A 23,791-nucleotide genomic window follows, 5' to 3' on the forward strand; every position below is an offset into this window, starting at 1 on the left:
GCCCTGTAGCCACAGAACACGCTTCTCTTCTCCCCCTCAAAGGAGGATATTGGTCTAAGTGATCTACAGCAATAGCAACATTCCCAACTCTCTCAGTGCAGTTTCAAGTCACAAAACCCAGGCTCTTGATCCCTAGTCTGCTCTTCTTAACACTAGAGTACCTGCTTCTTGGCTCCAAAGGAATAGAGAAATGATAGTGCATACAGAATTCATCTTGCAGGAAGACGTTTTCTAGGAGAGAGTTAAAATTACAAAAGAACAATTGTAAAGCAAATTACAGTATTATATCTCTCAAATCATATAGTTAAGTGGAATAGAAACTTACAGACATAGGGTGGTCAATGAAAGAATGGCTAATGAGGGCATTTGAACTGACCACACTTATGGGGACTCTACAGATTACAACGTACTTTTTCTTTTTTTTTTAATTTTTCAGAAGTTTGTTTTCACTTTTTGCATGTGGCGTTGAGAAAAATATTTTTTCCAGCTTTATTTAGGTATAATTGACCAATATTGAGGGTGTGTGACCCCAGCTTCTGTTCACCTTCCATGGCATGCCTAGAATACTGAATAAAATAGTGGGAGGCTGGGGCAAAGAGAGGCTGTTTCAGGCTTAATTCCCAGGGAGCCACTTAACAGGAATCCTCTTCTAAGAACATAATGACTCTTGAGGAGAGGTGGGCTTTGGAGCTGCTAGTATCTAGTTATCAAGGATGGCTGAGATGCAGTTGGATTTGAAGGAAAAGATGAGACCTGATCCTTGACTCAAGATTTTACATTTCAGACAGGGCATGGTAGTGGGCTTCCTCTGAGAGCCTGTAGACTAGGACTAGCCTTGGTTAGAGTAACCTTAAAAATTAGCTCCAAAAACTTTGTTCATAATCTGCAACCAAGAAGGGAAGTCTGGTTTTCTTTCCTCCCATCACTTCAGATTATATCATCTCAGCTGTAAATTAAATAGGGAGAGACATTTAGGATTATATTTTTACTGTCATCAGTTTCCTGACTCTCTGCCACAACTGTTCAAAACACACCTTAGTTTGTACTCCATTGACGTATGAAAGGACAGTATTCATTTGACATCTTTTTCATATTTACAGTTTCATTTATACAGCAAGTAGAAGTAGATGATATTTTAAGCCAAGAACAACCTTGCATTAAAGTAATTCAGCAGTGTTGAGCACTTTACCAATGGATATCAAACCTCGGTAAAATATTTAAAATGAAGAGAGAGAAGAAACATGAAGGGCTCGATTTAAGAGTAATATTTTGAGATTTTACATAACGAGACAGAGGTACTTTTCTTTGTAGAATTAGGTGTTCTTTTTATGTAGCTACAACTGGCAAAGTGTTCTTTGATCTTTCTCCTTATTTTTAAAAATTAAGTGATACAATTTGGAAAAAGAAAGTTGTGCTTGTATCTGTTCCTAACCAAAGGCCAGCAGTGGATATGGCTGCAAACCCTCTGTTACGTGTTACATCCCATATCCTGAGCCCGAACTCATTATTTACATGAACAAACTAGTTAGGTATTAAATATTCCCTAATGTTTTTATTTAAAATTGTAAGTGCTTCTCTGTGACTTTTAATTGTGAGGTGTTTTGTTTTGTTTTGTTTTCGGGTCTCGCTCTGTCGTCTAGGCTGGAGTGCATTGGCGTGATCACAGCTCACTGCAGCCTTGACCTCCCCGGCTCAAGTGATCCTCCCACTTCAGCCTCCTGAATAGCTGTGACCACTGGTGTGCACCTCCACATCTGACTTATTTTTTATTTTTTCTAGAGATGGGATCTCACTGTATTGTCCTGGCTGGTCTCAAACTCCTGGGCTCAAGTGATCCTCCCATCTTGGCCTCCCAGAGTGCCTGTGACTTTTATGTTCTACATCAAATATTTGCCATTTATATTGGCTTATGGAGAGGCACAAAATGTAAATTCACTGAATAATTTGGAAAATATTTACTTTTATTTATATTCTTGATATTTAATTCGGTGGATTTGAAACAAAACATATTTGCTTCACAACATATTGCTGTCAAAGAGTTTTGTCCAGTAAAACTTACTGCATCCTTTAATACAGCACTGTCCAGTAGAACTTCCTGTGATGATTGGAGTGGCCTATAATCTGCTTCATCCAAGACGGTAGCCACTAGCTACGGAGCACTTGAAATGTGGCTACTGTGACTGAAGACTAAATTTTAAATTGTATTTAATTTAAATTAACTTAAATTTTGATTTAGCCACATGTGCCTAGTGACTGCCATATTGGACAATGCAGCAAGCAATACATTCGTATGTTGTTTATCTCAGATATAAAGTTATGCACTATTTAGAAGCCAATATAAAGGTATTAGATTGCTTTTAAGGAACAAATAGAAGCTCCAGCTTGTCCATTAAAATAATTTCGTCAATCCAAGCAGACTTGGGATGAAGGATGTGAAAACATTTTGAATGAATTGACTACTAAGTTTTACCTGTTTATTCCTTTATTTACTTAGCAAATATCCATTAAGCACATAGCAATTGCTCTCCATTGTGTGAAGTGCCTGGGATACAAGAAGTTTAAAGCATGTTCATTGCCTTGAAGAAATTCACCAGGTGGAAAAAGCAGATAGAAAGTAATAAGAAACAGTCATATAAGGCAGAAGAGAGTTGAGAAAGAGGGAAGAATCTAGGATGACTTGTAGATTTCAGTCTTGAGTGACTGGGTGGAGGGCGGCACTATTCACCAAATAGGAGACACTGGAGGGGGGAACAGGAGTCTATACCATGTTGAATTGAGGTTAGATACCCATATGCATGTGCTGAAGGCAGTTGGATATGTGGGTCTACAGCTTGGGAAGAGGTCTTGAGGTATAGCTGTGGGAGTCACCCATAGTTGAAGCCAAGGGATACAACATGGTCTGCAAGGCAGATAATATAAAGAAATAACTCAACTCCAAGAGCAGCCCTGAAGAGGTACCAGCATTTATGATGTGAGAAAACATTCTGTTAGACTAACATAGCTTATAAATTTAGTCAGAGGTTGAAAAATTATTTTAAAAATATGTAATAATATAGGAATTTTGTTTTTAAATAATATGTGGGCAGATTTACAAGTGACTCCATTTATGTTTGTTTCATGACACTGAAAATCAAATCAGTAAGAAATATTTTATATTTTAAATATTTCATATTTATTTTAACTAAATTAATATTAACAACATAAAATATTAATAAATATATTTAATTAAATATATACTTTTTATATATTTTAAACATTCTATATTCGATATAGTCCAGTTATACATGCAAATGACTGACTTAACTCATTAACTAGTTGTTTTATGCTGTGTAAATCAATACTTCCTAAATATTACATATTTTGGATATCCGAAATACATTTTTCAAGCTCTTAATTTTTTAGTGTTAGAAATAAGTGATATAAATAAAATGGATTTTTGTCAGGGTCCTCTGAAATACAGAATGGAAAATTTATCTCCATTGGATCAGAATTCACTTTTTGAAACCATGTGGCATAACCCAGGTTTTCTCTTAATTATGTGTCTTCTGAATATGCTTGGAAAGTTTTATAGATATCATTTTGCCACTGTCTTGCTGCTCTGAGGTCTTGTTTTTTATAATATGTATTATCAGACTTTAGTTTCCCATTTTGTGGAGTAATAGGGGCTTTTCTAAAGAAAAACTCATGAAAACAAAATACATTTCAATGACAGACTCTCAGTTATGAAGTTTTTAAGGCTTGAAACACTATTATCAATATTAAAAATAAGATTCTCATTCATTCATATCTTCTCCCCCCATACTTAATTGGTGAAAAGTAAGCTAGTATTTGGACTCTAGTGTGCCATGAAGCTGCATCTCACCTTGGGCATCGAAATTCTAATTTTGATAGAAATGAATTGTTAATGAGCCCCGAGAATGGAGAGTTTCTCTAATTACAGGAAACAAAATTAAATTTGGCCTAAAGGCATTTTTTTTGTAATTGCAGTTGGTTTAAAAATTGAAAAAGAGTATTCACTCATACACCTTGGCTTTAAAAATATTGGTTTGCTCCCCTCTGTTAGAAAGGCATTGAGACCTGCAGCAAACTTCATTCTAATGAGGGTCCAGATGATTTTCCTTTTGTAGATGTGCAGAACAACTGTGTGGGAAAAATGATACCTCAAAGATTAATGATGTTCTGTAGTAGGGAAAATAAAACAAATAGTTTTTATTTGAACCTTTTTATTGTATGATAGAAAATTTTGATTTAAATGGCAAGTGAGATATGCTTACCATCTCTCTTTTTACCTATTTATAGTAGCTCTCAAGGTCAAAGAGGACATACTAGCACGGAAGTCACGTATGTTGAACCTGCTGCTGCTGCTGCTGCTGCTGCTGCTGCTGCTATCTCAGACGTATGTACATTGAGGACCATAGACTACAGTCTTAGACTCTTATCCGTGTGATGTTGATTATTTAGTTAATGTGTGTTACCAAGAAGTATGTCATATGGATGTGACACATGAGCAGTGTTCCATAGTTGCCATCTTGTAGACATTTCTTATTAGGAGCCAATAACTGCCAGACTTGGAATGGTCCCTGTAGTGCTTGAAAAAGAATTAAGCTAAGCTCTATCCCAGATGTTGTTCAGGGTCTTTTGCCTTGTGAGTACATTTCATAATGGAAGTTTACTTACTGACCTGCCTGGTGTAGAAAGCCATGAAGGCCAGAACCTAGTGCCTAATTAGCCTAGGTTGTCTGCATCCGTTCTCTAAGACAATGAATGTATCATCAATTTATTCATTAACCGGATATTACTAGAAAGAATCCTTAAGGGACATACATTAATAGAAATCTACCTGGGTCTACCCTCAGTGATCTGATGAAACTCTAGACTGGGACATAAAACCAAACTGCAAGGAGAGAGGTAGAGAAGAACAGAAGAGGTATCCCAGAAGGCATTTCCCATGTTAAAAAGTGACAGGGTGGTTCCTCACCTTACATGCCACTCCATGGGTATATGTACCACAGCTGACAGGCTGGATCACCACAGTGGTAACAGTGCTACAGAGAGAAAACATGACCGAGACATCAGAAGACAAGGGTTTGATTCCTGATTTTGCCACTTAGCAGTTACGTGGCCTGGGGAGAGTTATTTTACCTCAGACGGCCTCAGTTTCCTCATCTGAGTAGTAATAGCCTCTGCCAGGTCACCTCATAGGGATATGATAATGCTCAAAGGAATCTTATCGGGATATTTATTTTACTCCTATAGTACAATGAAACCTCTGTGAGAGGAGAGACCATTGGCTGTCTTTTGGTCAGCATATCCCCAGTATTTTGAACAAGGCTGGTTACACATAGTAGGCAGTCATAAATATTAGATGCACAAATGAGTACTCTATGTTAAAGCACCCTGTTATTTTTATAGAACTCTTCAAATATTTGGTAAAGGGATTTCAAGAGCAGTATAGACAGCCTGCATGCATAGACTCTAACTTTGGTTTTCAGGCCTCCATGTGTTTTGCCTGAATGAATTTGTACTGGGATCAGTGCAGACAGCAGGTCTTTTCAGTATTTAAGTTCTTCTGTAACATGGAGATGCCATGAACACATATTTTAAACATGAAGTGCTGATTTTGTATTGAATTGTCCAAGTATTGCTCATTTAACAAAGTATGTCTATGTGAATAAAACTTTCTCCATTCTGAATAAGTACCTCTGCTTAACCTAATATTCTGCTCAAAGAAGTATGAAACAAAGAGGAAATAAGGTAGAAGAATGCTAATTTAGACAGAGCAATGTTCTGTTTACACGCAGACTAATTACAGGTATGCTAGGAAAAGGGGCCAAGCCAACCGTATAGCTCTAGCCATCAGTGTAACATCTACACAGCTGTCAGGCTTGCTTCATCAGCCCGTCAGTAAATAAATATTTACCCAGGGTTTATACTGTACTGTGTGTGAAGAATCCAGAGTCCCTAAAGTTAGTATGTGTTGAAGAAAGCTGGATTAAAATATTCTCATTTTACAAAATATATAATGCCTAAGTAATTATAATACTTAGAGAAAAGTGGGCTTTTTTTAAAAAAAAAAAAAGAAACACATAATCCCACTGCTGTGGCACAGCTGCTATTTAATTTTGCTTATTCCCATTCAGTCTTAGTCCACCAACCTATATATTTTTCATATAGTTACAGTGAAAAATATAGCTTACATTCTACTGCATACTCTTGGCTTCCATTTATCACTAAGTTCCCTTTTTTTCAACAGTCACATTGATCATTTTTTAAAACTGTATAATATTCCATGAAACTGTGAGACCTGCTTCCAGCCAAGATGGAGTGAGGGGGCCAGGTTAACTTGCCTACCCGAAACAGGCAAAAATAAAACAGACAAAATATATGACACAACAGTTTTCATGATAATGGCCAGCAGGCAGCAAAGGCCATGGATTCTTGAGCAATTGGAAATCAATGAGAGGAGCTCCACACTTACCAGATCTTAGTACATAGCAAGTTTCTATGCCACATTGCAGAGAGGGAGAACACATATGGAGCCCAGTGGACTGCCCGAGTTGAGATTGAGGTGAGAGTATAGGGAGACTAAGTTTGCTAGCGGAGTCCTAGAGAAGAGAGAGCTGCATGGAGAAAGAATGCCAGAGATCTGTGAGGGGCCCCCTCTAGTATTCAGCAGCATATTGACTGGCATATTCACTTGAGGAAGCTACTTGAAGTGGGGCTAGGGGAAAACCATTCCAGAGGATTACAGAGAACAATACTAGTACTCACAAAGGGTTGGTAATAGTTCTTGTTCCTACCAGCCATACTGGAAATCCTCATAACACACAAGACATTAAGTGAGAGTACACAGAAATGTCTTGCATCAGGTGTGGAGAAAAATTAATCCTAATGATATGGTTTGGATCTCCTTTTTAATTGACTCTGTCCCAAAATACTTCTCTTAATGATGAGTGTAGGTGACTTATGTTAGTAGCCACTCACATTCTGCCATCCATCCCTAGAGATAGGTTGCACCTTAGCCATGTTACACTAAACAGGCATGTTTGGCAGAATTGGAGCTTGTGCATTATCAGATTGCTTTTGCACCCAAATCCATTTTGTCAGGAGGTGGCAGGTGGGGTGGGATCTTCAGAAGCAGCTGTCTTTGAGCATGAACCAAGAGCTAGGTAGGACAGAAGCAGACAACACAGAAACAGTCTGCTAGAGCTGATTACGTGCAAATGAGAGGCCAGGACAAACCTGGTTTAGGGAATAATCGTGAGAGCATCTTGCATTGATTTTATACCTACTATATGGTAGGCATTTAGTCATTTATTCATTCAACAGATACTTATTTAAGATTCTAAAAAGTAGTCAAAGAAGGTCAGCTCTGAAGAAGAATAATAACACTGAAAACCAAACTGTATTAAGAGCTTCCTATTTGTGCATTTTACTGGGTGCTTAAGTCACACAACAGACCTGTGAGGCATAATCATTCCAGTTTTACAGATGGCAAATCTCAGAGTCTTGCTATTGAATAAGTTGCCCAAAGTCACACAGTAAGTGTCAGAGCCAGGATTCAAACCCAGATCTGTCTGATCTCAGTATCTATGTCTCTTACTGCCCAATGAGGCATCTACTTTTAAAACTATTTTGTCATAGTCCTATTTGTTGCATGGTTTCCCTTTTGTTCTTTATATATTTGAACATTTTAAATGTGTTTATTTTTAAAGGCTGTTTCTGATTCCTTCATTTACTGATTTATTGAACAACTATTTATTGAACACCTACCAGATACCAGACACTGTTTTAAGTTGGGGGTGGATTCATCAGTTAACAAAACAGTGAAAAATTGTTGCTCTGGAGGAACTTACATTCCAACAGTGAGAAATGACAATAACGAGATGAAAATATTAAATAAAGAAATCATTGATTAGAAGGTGACAAGACTTAGGCCAGGCACAGTGGCTCATGCCTGTAATCCCAGCACTTTGGGAAGCCAAGGCAGGCAGATCATGAGGTCAGGAGTTCGAAACCAGCCTGACCAATATGGTGAAACCCCATCTCTACTAAAAAATACAAACATTAGCCAGGCATGGTGGCGCACGCCTGTAGTCCCAGCTACTCAGGAGGCTGAGGCAGGTGAATCGCTTGAACCCAGGAGGCGGAGGTTGCAGTGAGCTAAGATCACGCCACTGCACTCCAGCCTGGGTGACAGGATGAGACTCCATCTCAAAAACAAAAACAAAAACAAACAAACAAACAAAACCCCAACCCAAACCAAACAAAAGAGAAGGTGACAAGACTTATTGAAAAGATAGAACAAGATGAGGAGGTTTGGGAATGCAAGAGGTGGGGGAGTACAGTATTAAATATAAGCAATGACTTGAAAAAGGTGAGAAAGCTAGCCATGAAGACATCTATGGTCGGGGGAGACTATTTCAAGAAGAGGAAAAACTTCTGCAGGGTTTTGGAGGTGGAAGCATGCCCGGTGTTTAGAGGAATAACAAGAAGGTCAGAGCAGCTGGAGCAGAGTGAGCAAAGCTGAGAGTAGGTATTGATGAAGTCATAGATGTAATGGAGGTCAGGTTGAGTAAGGCTTTGGAAGCCATTGTATAGATTTTGGCTTTAACTGTGAATGAAATGGAGAATGATTAGAGAGTTTTGAGCAGAAGAATGGCATGACCTGACTTGTTTATTAAAAGAGTCACAGTGTTGAGAATAGACTGTGGGAGGAAGGGCAGGAATGGAAGTTAAGGAGTCCAGTTAGGAGGCTATCCCAGCAGTCCAAATGAGAGATGATAATAGCTTGAAGCAGGGTGGTAACCGTAGAAGTTGTGAGAAGTGGTCAGATTCTGAAAATATATATGTGTGCGTATATATATATATGTATTTTTTTTTTTTTGAGATGAAGTTTCGCCCTTGTCACTCAGGCTGGAGTACAGTGGCGCCGTCTCGGTTCACTGCAACCTCCGCCTCCCAGGTTCAAGTGATTCTCCAGCCTCAGCCTCCCAAGTAGCTGGATTACAGGTGCATGCCACCACACCTGGCTAATTTTTGTATTATTAGTAGAGACGGGGTTTCACCGTGTTGGCCAGGCTGGTCTTGAACTTCTGACCTCAGGTGATCCACCCGCTTCAGCCTCCCAAAGTGCTGGGATTACAGGCATGAGCCACCGTGCCTGGCCTTCTGAAAATATTTTGAAGGAAGAGCCCTTGCATTTGTTGGCATTTGATGAGGGATGTGAGAAAAGGAAAGGAGTTATGGATGACTTTAAGGTACTTGACATGAGCAACTGGTAGGATAATATTGCATTAACTAAGATGGAAAAAATTATGGGAAGAACTCACAGCTTAGGGATGTTTTCTTCCTTCTTTCTTTCTTTCCTTCCTTCTTTCTTTCCTTCCTTCCTTCCCTCCTCCTCCTCCTCCTCCTCCTTCTTCTTCTTCCCCTTCCTTCCTTCCTTCCTTCCTCCTCCTCCTTCTTCTTCTTCCCCTTCCTTCCTTCCTTCTCTCTCTCTCTTTCTCTTTCTTTCTTTCTTTCCTTCTCTCTCTCTTTCTCTCTTTCTCTCTCTCTCTCTCTCTTTCTTTCTTCTTTCATTCTTCTTTCGAGACAGGGTCTCTCACTGTGTTGCCCAGACTGGAATGCAGTGGCATGGTCAGCTCACTGCAACTTCTGCTTCCCAGGCTCAAATGATCCTCCCAACTCAGCCTCCCAAGTAGCTGGGACTACAGGCACACACTGCCAGACTCAGCTAATTTTAAATTTTTTTCTAGAGACAGGGTCTCACTATATTGCCCAAGCTGGTTTCAAACTTCTGGGCTCAAGCAGTCCTCCCACCTCAGCCTCCCAAAGTGTTGGGATTATAGACATGAGCCATTGTGCCTAGCCAATGGTGTTTTCTTTGGGGGGAGGAGTAATATCAAGGACTTAGTTTTGAAAATGTTTATGGCTGAGAAGCCCATTAGACATCCAACTGGAGATGTAATACAGGACTGGAAATTTGAATTTGGGGATCATCAGCATGGATGGTCTTAAAGCTGTAAGCCTGGAGGATGGTCACTAAGGTAGATAGCAACAAGGACCAAGGACTGAGTTTTGAAGTACACCCAAAGTTAAGAGATTAGGGGAGAAAAAGGAGGAATTAGCAAAAGAGACTGACAAGTGACTAGTGAGGTAGAAGGTAAGCAAAGTGAAGAAAGTATTTACAGGAAGAAGGAATGATGAACAACGTCAAATACTGCTGATAGATTACATAGGTTGACAATTGAGAAGTGACCATTAGAGTTAGGACCTGTAGGTCATTGCTAAACTTGACAAAAGTTTTGGTGGAGTATGATGGGGTTCAAGGAGATAATGTCTGATGAGAGTAGGTTTAAGAGAAGATGGTGGAATGGTGGCAGGTAAATAAGAGATGAGATCTAGAGAGGATTTCTAAACTCAGTGTATTCCTCTGTTTTGATTTTTGTTTTTCTTTTTATTATTATCATTATACTTTAAGTTCTAGGGTACACGTGCACAACATGCAGGTTTGTCACATATGTATACATGTGCCATGTTGGTGTGCTGCACCTATTAACTCGTCATTTAGCATTAGGTATATCTCCTAATGCTATCCCTCCCCACTCCCCCCACCCCATGACAGGCCCTGGTGTGTGATATTCCCCTTCCTGTGACCATGTGTTCTTATTGTTCAATTCCCACCTGTGAGTGAGAACATGCAGTGTTTGGTTTTTTGTTCTTGCCATAGTTTGCTGAGAATGATGGTTTCCAGCTTCATCCGTGTCCCTACAAAGGACATGAACTCATCATTTTTTATGGCTGCATAGTATTCCATGGTGTATATGTGCCACATTTTCTTAATCCAGTATATCACTGATGGACATTTTGGTTGGTTCCAAGTCTTTGCTATTGTGAATAGTGCCACAATAAACATACGTGTGCATGTGTCTTTATAGCAGCATGATTTATAATCCTTTGGGTATATACCCAGTAATGGGATGGCTGGGTCAAATGGTATTTCTAGTTCTAGATCCTTGAGGAATTGCCACACTTTCTTCCACAATGGTTGAACTAGTTTACAGTCCCACCAACAGTGTAAAAGTGTTCCTATTTCTCCATATCCTCTCCAGCACCTGTTGTTTCCTGACTTTTTAATGATCGCCGTTCTAACTGGTGTGAGATAAGTATCTCATTGTGGTTTTGATTTGCATTTCTCTGATGGCCAGTGACGATGAGCATTTTTTCATGTGTCTGTTGGCTGCATAAATGTCTTCTTTTGAGAAGCATCTGTTCATATCCTTCACCCACTTGTTGATGGGGTTGTTTGTTTTTTTCTTGTAAATGTGTTGGAGTTCATTGTAGATTCTGGTTATTAGCCCTTTGTCAGATGAGTAGATTGCAAAAATTTTCTCCCATTTTGTAGGTTGCCTGTTCACTCTGATGGTAGTTTCTTTTGCTGTGCAGAAGCTCTTGAGTTTAATTAGATCCCATTTGTCAATTTTGGCTTTTGTTGCCATTGCTTTTGGTGTTTTATACATGAAGTCCTTGCCCATGCCTATGTCCTGAATGGTATTGCCTAGGTTTTGTTCTAGGGTTTTTGTGATTTTAGGTCTAACATTTAAGTCTTTAATCCATCTTGAATTAATTTTTGTATAAGGTGTAAGGAAGGGATCCACTTTCAGCTTTCTCCATATGGCTAGCCAGTTTTCCCAGCACCATTTATTAAATAGGGAATCCTTTCCCCATTTCTTGTTTTTGTCAGTTTTGTCAAAGATCAGATGGTTGTAGATGTGTGGTATTATATCTGAGGGCTCTGTTCTGTTCCATTGGTCTATATCTCTGTTTTGGTACCAGTACCATGGTGTTTTGGTTACTGTAGCCTTGTAGTATAGTTTGAAGTCAGGTAGCATGATGCCTCCAGCTTTGTTCTTTTGGCTTAGGATTGACTTGGCGATGTGGGCTCTTTTTTGGTTCCATATGAACTTTAAAGTAGTTTTTTCCAATTCTGTGAAGAAAGTCATTGGTAGCTTGATGGGGATGGCATTGAATCTATAAATTACCTTGGGCAGTATGGCCATTTTCACAATATTGATTCTCTCTATCCATGAGGGTATAATGTTCTTCCATTTGTTTGTGTCCTCTTTTATTTCATTGAGCAGTGGTTTGTAGTTCTCCTTGAAGAGGTCCTTCACATCCCTTGTAAGTTGGATTCCTAGGTATTTTATTCTCTTTGAAGCAATTGTGAATGGGAGTTCCCTCATGATTTGGCTCTCTGTCTGATATTGGTGTATAAGAATGCTTGTGATTTTTGCACATTAATTTTGTATCCCAAGACTTTGGTGAAGTTGCTTATCAGCTTAAGGAGATTTTGGGCTGAGACGATGGGGTTTTCTAAATATACAATCATGTCATCTGCAAACAGGGACAGTTTGTCTTCCTATTTTCCTAATTGAATACCCTTTATTTCTTTCTCCTGCCTGATTGCCCTGGCCAGAACTTCCAACACTATGTTGAATAGGAGTGGTGAGAGAGGGCATCCCTGTCTTGTGCCAGTTTTCAAAGGGAATGCTTCCAGTTTTTGCCCATTCAGTATGATATTGGCTGTGGGTTTGTCATAAATAGCTCTTACTATTTTGAGATACGTCCCATCAATACCTAACTTATTGAGCGTTTTTAGCATGAAGGGCTGTTGAATTTTGTCAAAGGCCTTTTCTGCATCTATTGAGATAATCGTGTGGTTTTTGTCATTGGTTCTGTTTATATGCTGGATTATGTTTATTGATTTGTGTATGTTGAACCAGCCTTGCATCCCAGGGATGAAGCCAGCTTGATCATGGTGGATAAGCTTTTTGATGTGCTGCTGGATTCCATTTGCCAGTATTTTATTGAGGATTTTTGCATCAATGTTCATCAGGGATATTGGTCTAAAATTCTCTTTTTTTTGTTGTGTCTTTGCCAGACTTTGGTATCAGGATGATGCTGGGCTCATAAAATGAGTTAGGGAGGATTCCCTCTTTTCCTATTGATTGGAATAGTTTCAGAAGGAATGGTACCAGCTCCTCCTTGTACCTCTGGTAGAATTCGGCTGTGAGTCCGTCTGGTCCCGGAGTTTGGTTGGTTGGTAGGCTATTAATTATTGCCTCAATTTCAGAGCCTGTTATTGGTCTATTCAGGGATTCAGCTTCTTCCTGGTTTAGTCTTGGGAGGGTGTACGTGTCCAGGAATTTATCCATTTCTTCTAGATTTTCTAGTTTATTTGCATAGAGGTGTTTATAGTATTCTCTGATGGCAGTTTGTATTTCTGTGGGATCGGTGGTGATATCCCCTTTATCATTTTTTATTGCATCTGTTAGATTCTTCTGTCTTTTCTTCTTTATTAGTCTTGCTAGCGGTCTATCAATTTTGTTGATCTTTTCAAAAAACCAGCTCCTGGATTCACTGATTTTTTTGAAGGGTTTTTTTTTTTTAATTCTGCTCTATTTTATGCAGCATTTTCTCCGTCTGTCCAATCTGCTGTCTTGATTGGAAGCCCTATGGCCTTTCCCCCACCACCTCCAAAAAAGTAAAATGCAAGGATCTCCTAAAAATTAGAGCACTTTAACAATAAGCCACCACAGGGAAAATGCAAAGATTTGGGGACAGACTTCTTGAATGCCCTCTTCCCCCTCTCCCCCTACATATTTGCAGTTTACATAACCATCAGGTATTGCAGTTTGCATTTGAAGCCTACTCTATATCCAGCCTCAAAACCCATGCGTCTCTTTTCAAATGCTTTAGCACACTATTCGTGGAGACAATTATGGAATAAAGGTTAATCCAAAACTCCACTGAAAACTGTAAAAGCATGTTGATTTTCTTCCTATCTCCATGCGTGCATTTTCACCTTAGTCCTAATTGCATTTTAAACTGGTATCTTTTTACTTCCAAAGTAGTTTCTTGGCTTTGTTTTGTTCCAGGCCAATTACCATTACTGCACATGATGCTGTCATTTAAGTTAATTTAAGCTCACTGCATTTATATTGATAAGCCCAAACATATGAATACCCAAGAGCGGACATCTTAATTAACATTTGAGAATATAAATTTCTATTGAAAATAATCCAGAAAGCAAAGAGTTAGTGATTAAATCGATAGATGGCTATGAAGAAGAACAGAAGGAAGAGGAAGGAGACAGGTCATATCTCCTCTTAATGAATACCGATTCACCATAATCTCATTGTAAATAATGAAAAGATTGTCACATCCCCAGCAACACATCACTTATTTTAGGGAGTATAAAACATAGTCACTTGAACAGTGAGGTTGCACAATTTCCTGAAGTTGAAATGCTGGGATGTGATCCAACAAACAGATTCTTTGTAGAAAAATCGCCATGGGTCTGTGTCTTAAGCCAATCCAGAACAAAAGCAAACAAAATATTTTGTCAGGGATGTAAACTATTTCACTGCTAAACCAGGTACTTAAATTTCAATGGACAGTGATCCACAGGCTATTCAAAAAGGATCCAGTTGTTCAGGAAATAGGACAGGATCACTCAATAGAAATATTATGTATGTAGTTTAAGGCAACAAATGGCTTAAAGGTAGCCAGGCTTAGGAAAAAGAGCATTGGGTTTGGAGTCAATAGATTCTATCTCTCACTCTGCTCCTGTCTGTCTGTGTGGCCTTGCCCTCTTTGACACTATCCAATGAGAACATTGCACTAGAAGCTCTTAGAAGCCTTTTCACCTCTCTGCTAAAAGTAGTTTTACTAATAATACTTTCAACTTTAATCTGCCTAAAGACATGGAATAGTTGTTAAACAGCCCCCGGTTGGCCTTTTCTTGCTCTAAGCCTAGGATGCAAGTGCAGGAACTCTGGGAAAATGGCCTTATCAGTGGTGGTGCAGGTCTCCCACTGCTATCCCATTTCTCTGTGAACCAGTGTGTTTGGGTCTAATAATGAGGAATGGGAGATGAGGTGACTACCATCCTTGGCTACTATTATGACAGCATCCTACTGACACCACTGAAAGGCAGAATTGTTTTTGCTATGCCTTTTGATCTATAAACATTTTTTGATGCCTTTTAGTGTTATGTATACTGTGTTTCTCTTCTTGAGTTTGTCAATGTATACCCTGTGGCATCGATAATCTCTGCTTGTTATCTTCCAGCAATATTTTTAAGGAGGTATTTGATGATGATTTTTGTTAGGTTTTCAGTTGATTGTAGCAGTGTTAGAAATTGTGATGTGAAATGCATCAAAGTTTGTATTCTGCCTGTGTTTCCTATTCTTTCTAACTCCAAAATGCAATGTCCTATCTTTCTCTTTTGGAAATGTACAGGACCAAATCGATATTGCAGAGGTTGAGCACTGTGGACCACAAGAAAACGTTCATATGTTTGTAGATTCTGATTCAACTTATTGCTCCAGCACAGTTTTCCTGGATACTATTCCTGAATCTCCAGGTAGGTACATTTATGCATTGGGATAGGGACTATTAGAAGAAAAACAGTGACCTACAGGGTAGTTACAGTTTTTCAAATGAATATAATGCTCTATAATAGTATGAAATCACAGAGTGAATTCCAACTTTCTTCATCTTCTGTAAATATTTGAGATGATGATTTGAGAATAACAAAAATGAGTATTTCATCACAGATTCAAGTGCTTGGAAATGGTCTTTTCTCCTATTTAATTTTAATCTTCTAAAAATTGGCTCTGGATCTCAGTCCTTGAAGGAATAGCATTTTATCTTTTTATACTCGTGTAGTCTATTCTGCTATCACACAGTATTTGGAGTCCAAAGAAACCTCTTGTTATTGAGTTTTCATGCCAATAAAGGGGGAAGTGAGAGTCTCTCAAAAACAGTGATATTTCTTTCATGAGTTTCAATATTAAAGATATTTCGTAACCGTAATTGTTTAAAAAGTACGAAACTTAAGGAAATGGTGGATGCATAATGCAAATTATATCTCCTAATTAATCTTATCATAAATAATTGGTATGTGGAATCTTCTTATATAGAAGTAATAAGCTCTTTTAATTTTTATTTCACTCTTTTTCAGTTTTTAAATCCAGTTTTAATATCTCCACTTTTAAAATTCTTAGTTAACAACTTTTCCATTGTTGCTGTCAATCTCAAAGCTGTGTTTAAAAAATTTCTTCCAAAACAATTGATTTTTGGCAGGAGAGGTCAAACTCCGTGAACTCATAATTGTGATTTCTAAAATTTATAAGAGCATTGATTGCTTTAAACGTATTTATCTGGACCTACCATTGTAACTTTGCTATAGAGAATTATTTGTATTCATTACTGTTAAGCCAATGATGGAGAAATCCTTATAACCTTCCACAGATGACGGTTCCAACAAAATGAGCATATTGAAATGGCTAGCAGCTGATGGCTTGATATGGTAGAAGTCAAGTAACTCCTAGGTTTCTCACTATCACTTACAGATAATTTAGTAGTTTTGTTTACTTGGAATCAGAAAATTAAAAGATGGTAAACTGGGCCGAGCACAGTGGCTCATGCCTGTAATCCCAGCACTTTGGGAGGCCGAGGTGGGCAGATCATGAGGTCAGGAGATCGAGACCATCCTGGCTAACACGGTGAAACCCCATCTCTACTAAAAATACAAAAAATTATCCGGGCGTTGTGGCAGGCGCGCCTGTAGTCCCAGCTATTCGGGAGGCTGGGGCAGGAGGATGGCATGAACTCAGGAGGCAGGGCTTGCAGTGAGCTGAGATCTCGCCACTGCACTCCAGCCTGGGCAACAGAGCAAGACTTTGTCTCAAAAAAAAAAAAAAAAAAAAAAAAAAAAAAGATGCTAAACTGATTTGGAAAAATGGCTTTTAGTGGAAAAAAGAGTTAAGCAGAAGAATTTAGCCAACAGTCTAAACACTGGAAGTATCCAGAAACCAGAATTTTTCAAAATATTTTCAATGGTCATCCCAAACTTATGATTAAAGGACAATTTGCTCATGATCATAGCATGGTAAGGTATGCAACCCGAGGCTGCAAAGAGCAGATAGGAAGTGACAGAGTGGTTCATTCTGCCTAATCCAGATGTTTCTCTTTTCCAAACTTTTAATCTTGAAATAATTTTGGACTTAAAGAAGAGTTGCAAAAATAGCACAAAGAAAAAAAAATAGAAAAATAAAGGAAAGATACCATTTAGGATAACCTTCATTTAGTTTCCCCTGATGTACCATTTTACATAACCACAGTACAACTGTCAAAACTGAGAAGTTAACATTGATGCAATACTTTTAAGTGAGCTTCAGCCTTTATTCAGTTTTCCCAGAAAGTTGTTTTTCTGTTTTAATAACTAATCCAGGATCCCTCATTGAATTTAAATAATAGGTGTTTTTAGTTTCTTCCAGTCTCTGACAGTGTCTCATTCTTGCTTTTTTGTTTTTTATCATCTGATACTTTTGAAGGATATGGGCCAGGTATTTGACAGAATGTCCCTCAATTTGGGTTCGTCTGATGATTTTTCAAGATGAGATTGAGGTCTTGCATTTTGGGGAAGAATACCACAGATGTGATGTGCCCTCCTTAGTGCATCATATCAGAATATACATGATGGTATGTTTTATTGCTGGTGGTGTTAACTTGATTGCTTGGTTAAGGTGGTACTGTTTTCCCCTTTGTACTTATCAAATATTTGAGGAGAGCTACATTGAGAACATGCAAATAATGTTTTCTTTTCTCCTTAAACTCTCCTTCACATTGTAGTAGCATCATCAGTGGAACTGGCCTACGCAATTACTTCTAATGCCAATTTTTTATTTCCCTCGTTTTTTGTGTATTTATTAACTGCAATCTTGCTGTAAGAAAGAGTTGTTCCTTTTCTCTCTTTCATTCATTTATTCGTACATTCATTTACATCAGGATGAATCCATGGGCATTTTTTTATTATTTGGTTTGCAATCCAATACCATCATTAAAAAAAAATTGTTCCAGCTTTGGCTCATTGGGCTCTTTTAGGTTGGCTCCCTTGTCCTTTTATCATGTCTGCATCTTTTTTTCCCCCTTCACTTCCTTATTTCCATTCTTACATGTTGCCATTGAAATCAACCCCTTCTTTAAGGAACCTTATTTAGGTCCTTTATTTGGAGAGTGGTATTTAGAAACAAAGATCTGGGTGCTAGTTGTACTCATTGTTACAGGTGTGTCACTACTTCTAAACCCTCTCAGTGGACTAGGAAAGATGTCTATTCATACTAACCCATGCAACCATATACAACCATCTGTATTTATTTCAGCATGTAACAACAAACAACAACAACAACAACAGGAGTTCATTGATAGTTCCTACTCCAGCCCAGTATCATTGGGTTCATTCTAGCCTTTTCTGTCTGCTTATTTGTAATTTTTATTTCTGACAGTGAGAAATCTGGCTTTCATTATCTATAGTATATTTATTGATTTTTCCAATACATAAACATTCATAAAAAGTAGTTTCACAATTGCTAACCTCTACCCCTTAAGGAACAAATTTACCATTTGGAGTTAATTTGTGTGTGCATTTTTTTTGTCTTTAGCTTTGCAGTATCCAGGCAAACCTCTGTTTTCTGAAGTTCCTGCGTTAGCTTCTTTATTTCTCACCCCCGTCACTGTGGATATGTCATTTATCTGTAATAGAATTAGATTCATTTGTTACAGTCTGTGTTTTTGCCTAGATTTTCCTACCTCCTGATCAATTTATTTTCAAATTTATATACAGTAAAATTCACTCTTTGATATATACAGTTCTATGGATTTTGACAAATGTTAAGAGTCATGTATCCATCACCACAGTACCAAACAGAATAGTTCCATCACCCCCAACATTCCTTTGTGCTCCCTCTTTGTACTCAACCTTTGTCTCCCATCCCCTGACAACCATTGATCTGTATTTCACCTCTGCAGGTTTCCCTTTTCCAGAATGTCATGTAAGAGGAATCATATGACATCTAGCCTTTTTGGTCTAGCCCCTTTCACTTAGCAAAATGCATTTAGGATTCATCCACGTTTGCATGAATCAACGGTTCATTCCCTTTTATTGCTGAGTAGTACTACATCTTATGAATATATCAGGTTTTAAAACTTCATTCACCTGTAAAAGAACATCTGGGTTGTTTCTAAGTGTTTTCTGATCATGAATAAAGCTACATTAAACATTTGCATAGAAGTTTTTGTGTTGTATGAATATAAGTTTTCAACTCCTGGTTGTGGGACTGTTGGGTCATTTGGGAAGTATGTGTTTAACTTTATTAGAAACTGACAAAATGTTTTCAAAAATGACTGTACCATTTTGCATTATTCAAATAATGTTCTCCACTGTGCTTTTTAGGGCTGTTGAAACCAAGTCATGTCATAACACCTCCCAGAGCACTTTGAGCACTCCCGAGGTCCCACATTCTGGGTAACCCAATTGTGCAGAAGTGATTTATGACTAGATTTTATTTGGTTTTATCAGTTGGATGGTACTAAATCTCCAAAAGCAGAGCCAAAATATTTTTATAATGAATGAAATGACACTAACAAATGCAGTGGGTTTAGTCACTAGCTTAAGCTGGAGGGTAGGCAGTGGTAACTTCAAACACTCTCTCCCTTTTCTTCATTTTCAAATATGAACAGATTTTAAAAATAATATTCTGAATGATTCCTGGCACCTGGCACATCTCATCCTTAACATGGGCTAAAATGACCCTCATACAGTCTTTTTGATAACATTAGTACTTTTGCTTTTTAAGTCATGAACTCCCCTGTGCTTTCTTCCTCAGCCTTATCCTTGCAAGACTTTCAAGGTGAGCCTGAGGTGAATCCATTGTACAGGGCAGACCCAGTGGACCTGGAGTTCTCGGTGGATCAAGTGGACTCAGTGGACCAGGAGGGCCCAATGGACCAGCAGGACCCAGAGAACCCAGTGGACCTGTTGGACCAGGCAGGCCTGATGGATCCAGTGGATCCAGAGGACTCAGTGGACCTGGGGGCTGCTGGCGCAAGTGCTCAGGTACCTCTGAAAGTCTCACTTCACTTGCCTCACATGTTTGTCTAGACATCTAACCTTGCAAAGCCCAAATTTTCACTCTTGTGACCAGTTTCACTTCACAGAAAGTATGTTTGTTACTTTTTCAAAAGTATATCACTATTTCTGTTATACTGGATTTTCAGATGCTGCTGAGAACTCAATGGACCCTCACAAACAGGGAGATTGGAGATTCTCTAAGTAAGACCAAATCCCTGTGCTCTTCTTAATATGAAATCCCATGGACGCTTTGTACTTGAGGAAAAGTTTGAGCCAAATAAGAAGCTTAGCTGCTAAGAAAAGGTGGTATTTTTAAGAGCCCTGCTTTTAATCACCTGTGAGAGCATGCTAACCATCTAGAGGGAAGACAACTTCCTGGCCTACCCATACCAACCCTCTCCCTGCACCACAAGCTAGGTTTTCCCAGTGGAATTTTTATTAGGTTAGAACATGCATTTCAGAGTCGTTAGATATACCCAACCTTGAAACATCAGTACCAATGTACAGTCCGAGGCCAAATCAAAATGGTTGGATTAACTACTGTGTAGTTCTTCTACCCTGAAATGTGTGTACATAACCACAGATTTCGACGATCATCTTTTATATTAGACAGGATTATTAAAATCAGGATTAGAAGCCAAGCTAATGAGTTTATGGTCAGTTACCTGGAATTGTGTGCGTTCATCACTGAGCCTAAGATGAGTGACTCCGTTTCAAAAGGATCCTCATCTAATGAAAATAATGAAGGACTAGAACACAATTGCTTGAGTTTGGCCCCAGCAGTGTGGCCTTGGCAAATTACTGAGCCTCAGTTTCTCCATGTTGAAATGGTCTTGCCTTGCAGGGATTTGCAGACTGCTGTGAAAATTCTTTGAGCTATTTAAAAGCAAATTTCTGTGAAAATCTGCTGTGGCCTGATTTATGTCCTTATCATGCCAAAAAGTTGTGGTCCCCCTTTCACTGTTGACAGGTTTATCTTCTCTTTTGAATTAACTTGTAATTAAATTTTTAAGTATAACTTTTAAGAAATCACCAAAATAACCAGCAATGAATGTGTGTCATCTGGCTCTGCATGTGCTAGTGTATTAGGCTTATTTCTAGGTGCCATGTATCAGCAACCTGGAGTGTATCCAGAAGATGGAGACCAGGATGAGGAAGGGGCTGGAAAACATCTTGATCAGTTGCCGAAGACACTGAGAAGGGAAGAATGGGAAGGGACAGGACAGCTTTATCCAAGTAGTTGAAGGTTCATAAAGTGGAAGATATGGTTCCAGAGGATCAAGGAAGCAGTCTGGCACTATTAGCCCTTCTGAGATGGATTAGGTCACCTCTCAAAATAGCAAGTCCTCTCTCCTTCAATGGAATGGTGAGAGTCAATGCTTGGCAGCTCCTTTTCCAGGAACAGCAAAGAAGATTTCTGCTTGGAGAGGGTGAGAGGATGTGATAACCTGTAGGGTTTGTCTCTTCCAGTCCTGAGTTTAGAGAGGGGGGTGTGTGTGTGTCTGTGTGGGTGTGTACACGCGTGTGCATCTCTGTGGTTTTTTTTTTTTTTTTTTTTTTGGTGTAATGAATGTCTGCTTTCTTATAGGAAGAGACATACAATACATAGTGAAAGAAGGACAAGTTGAACAATTTTCAATGGACTAAAAATACATATGTAATTTTTATTCCAAATAATGAAAACAACAACTTGTAGGGTATTCTCTCTCTTTCTCTCAACTCATCTATGTACTTACGTTACTCATAAAGGGTATTGATGAACCACAGTACAAGTCTATTTTTGGTTTCTGGAAGTTGCAAGTATAGGTACCTTTTTCTTATCATTAATGTTGTAAATTCTTCATCGATCAGGACTGTGGCTCTCTGACCTTGTTTATATGCATGGTATCCAGCACAGTTCAGGGCAAATAGCAATTGTACCCAGGCCCTACTTCCAGCCTTGAAAGATAATTATTTTCCAAGAATCTCATCTCTTTTCTGTCCCTCTCAGCCAATCAGTTGAGAAGTCTCATCCACCTTTTTTTTTCTCCTTATGCTTTTTTTTTTATTACACTTTAAGATTTAGGGTACATGTGCACAACGTGCAGGTTTGTTACATATGTATACATGTGCCATGTTGGTGTGCTGCACCTATTAACTCGTCATTTAGCATTAGGTATATCTCCTAATGCTATCCCTCCCCCCTCCCCCCACCCCACAACAGGCCCAGGTGTGTGATGTTCCCCTTCCTGTGTCCATGTGTTCTCATTGTTCAATTCCCACCTATGAGTGAGAACATGCAGTGTTTGGTTTTTTGTCCTTGCGATAGTTTGCTGAGAATGATGGTTTCCAGCTTCATCCATGTCCCTGCAAAGGACATGAACTCATCATCTTTTATGGCTGCATAGTATTCCCTGGTGCCTATGTGCCACATTTTCTTAATCCAGTCTATGATTGATGGACATTTGGGTTGGTTCCAAGTCTTTGCTATTGTGAATAGTGCCACAATAAACATATGTGTGCATGTGTCTTCATAGCAGCATGATTTATAATCCTTTGGGTATATACCCAGTAATGGGATGGCTGGGTCAAATGGTATTTCTAGTTCTAGATCCCTGAGGAATCGCCACACTGACTTCCACAATGGTTGAACTAGTTTACAGTCCCACCAACAGTCTAAAAGTGTTCCTATTTCTCCACATCCTCTCCAGCACCTGTTGTTTCCTGACTTTTTAATGATCGCCATTCTAACTGGTTTGAGATGGTATCTCATTGTGGTTTTGATTTGCATTTCTCTGATGGCCAGTGATGATTAGCATTTTTTCATGTGTCTGTTGGCTGCATAAATGTCTTCTTTTGAGAAGTGTCTGTTCACATCCTTCACCCACTTGTTGATGGGGTTGTTTGTTTTTTTCTTGTAAATTTGTTGGAGTTCATTGTAGATTCTGGATATTAGCCTTTTGTCAGATGAGTAGATTGCAAAAATTTTCTCCCATTCTGTAGGTTGCCTGTTCACTCTGATGGTAGTATGGTAGTTTCTTTTGCTGTGCAGAAGCTCTTGAGTTTAATTAGATCCCATTTGTCAATTTTGGCTTTTGTTGCCATTGCTTTTGGTGTTTTAGACATGAAGTCCTTGCCCATGCCTATGTCCTGAATGGTATTGCCTAGGTTTTGTTCTAGGGTTTTTGTGGTTTTAGGTCTAACATTTAAGTCTTTAATCCATCTTGAATTAATTTTTGTATAAGGTGTAAGGAAGGGATCCACTTTCAGCTTTCTCCATATGGCTAGCCAGTTTTCCCAGCACCATTTGTTAAATAGGGAATCCTTTCCCCATTTCTTGTTTTTGTCAGGTTTGTCAAAGATCAGATAGTTGTAGATATGTGGCATTATTTCTGAGGGCTCTGTTCTGTTCCATTGGTCTATATCTCTGTTTTGGTACCAGTACCATGCTGTTTTGGTTACTGTAGCCTTGTAGTATAGTTTGAAGTCAGGTAGCATGATGCCTCCAGCTTTGTTCTTTTGACTTAGGATTGACTTGGCAATGTGGGCTCTTTTATCGTTCCATATGAACTTTAAAGTAGTTTTTTCCAATTCTGTGAAGAAAGTCATTGGTAGCTTGATGGGGATGGCATTGAATCTATAAATTACCTTGGGCAGTGTGGCCATTTTCACGATATTGATCCTTTTTCCTGCTTGATTGCCCTGGCCAGAACTTCCAACACTGTGTTGAATAGGAGTGGTGAGAGAGGGCATCCCTGTCTTGTGCCAGTTTTCAAAGGGAATGCTTCCAGTTTTTGCCCATTCAGTATGATATTGGCTGTGGGCTTGTCA

The 23,791-nt window shown here is 38.8% G+C and overlaps 1 protein-coding gene across 1 annotated transcript in view; it reads left to right on the forward strand.

Moving 5' to 3' along the window:
- Positions 1-23,791, forward strand: part of PASD1 (PAS domain containing repressor 1) — a 114,754-nt gene that overhangs the window by 82,413 nt on the left and 8,550 nt on the right. The window contains exons 10-12 of the mRNA XM_054545198.1: positions 4,300-4,396; positions 15,307-15,430; positions 19,737-19,966. Of these exons, the coding sequence (XP_054401173.1) occupies positions 4,300-4,396; positions 15,307-15,430; positions 19,737-19,966 (451 nt within the window). The remainder of the gene's footprint in view (positions 1-4,299; positions 4,397-15,306; positions 15,431-19,736; positions 19,967-23,791) is intronic.

This window comes from Pongo abelii, chromosome X, assembly GCF_028885655.2.
Source record: "Pongo abelii isolate AG06213 chromosome X, NHGRI_mPonAbe1-v2.0_pri, whole genome shotgun sequence".
In the NCBI taxonomy this organism is placed as follows: Eukaryota; Metazoa; Chordata; class Mammalia; order Primates; family Hominidae; genus Pongo; species Pongo abelii.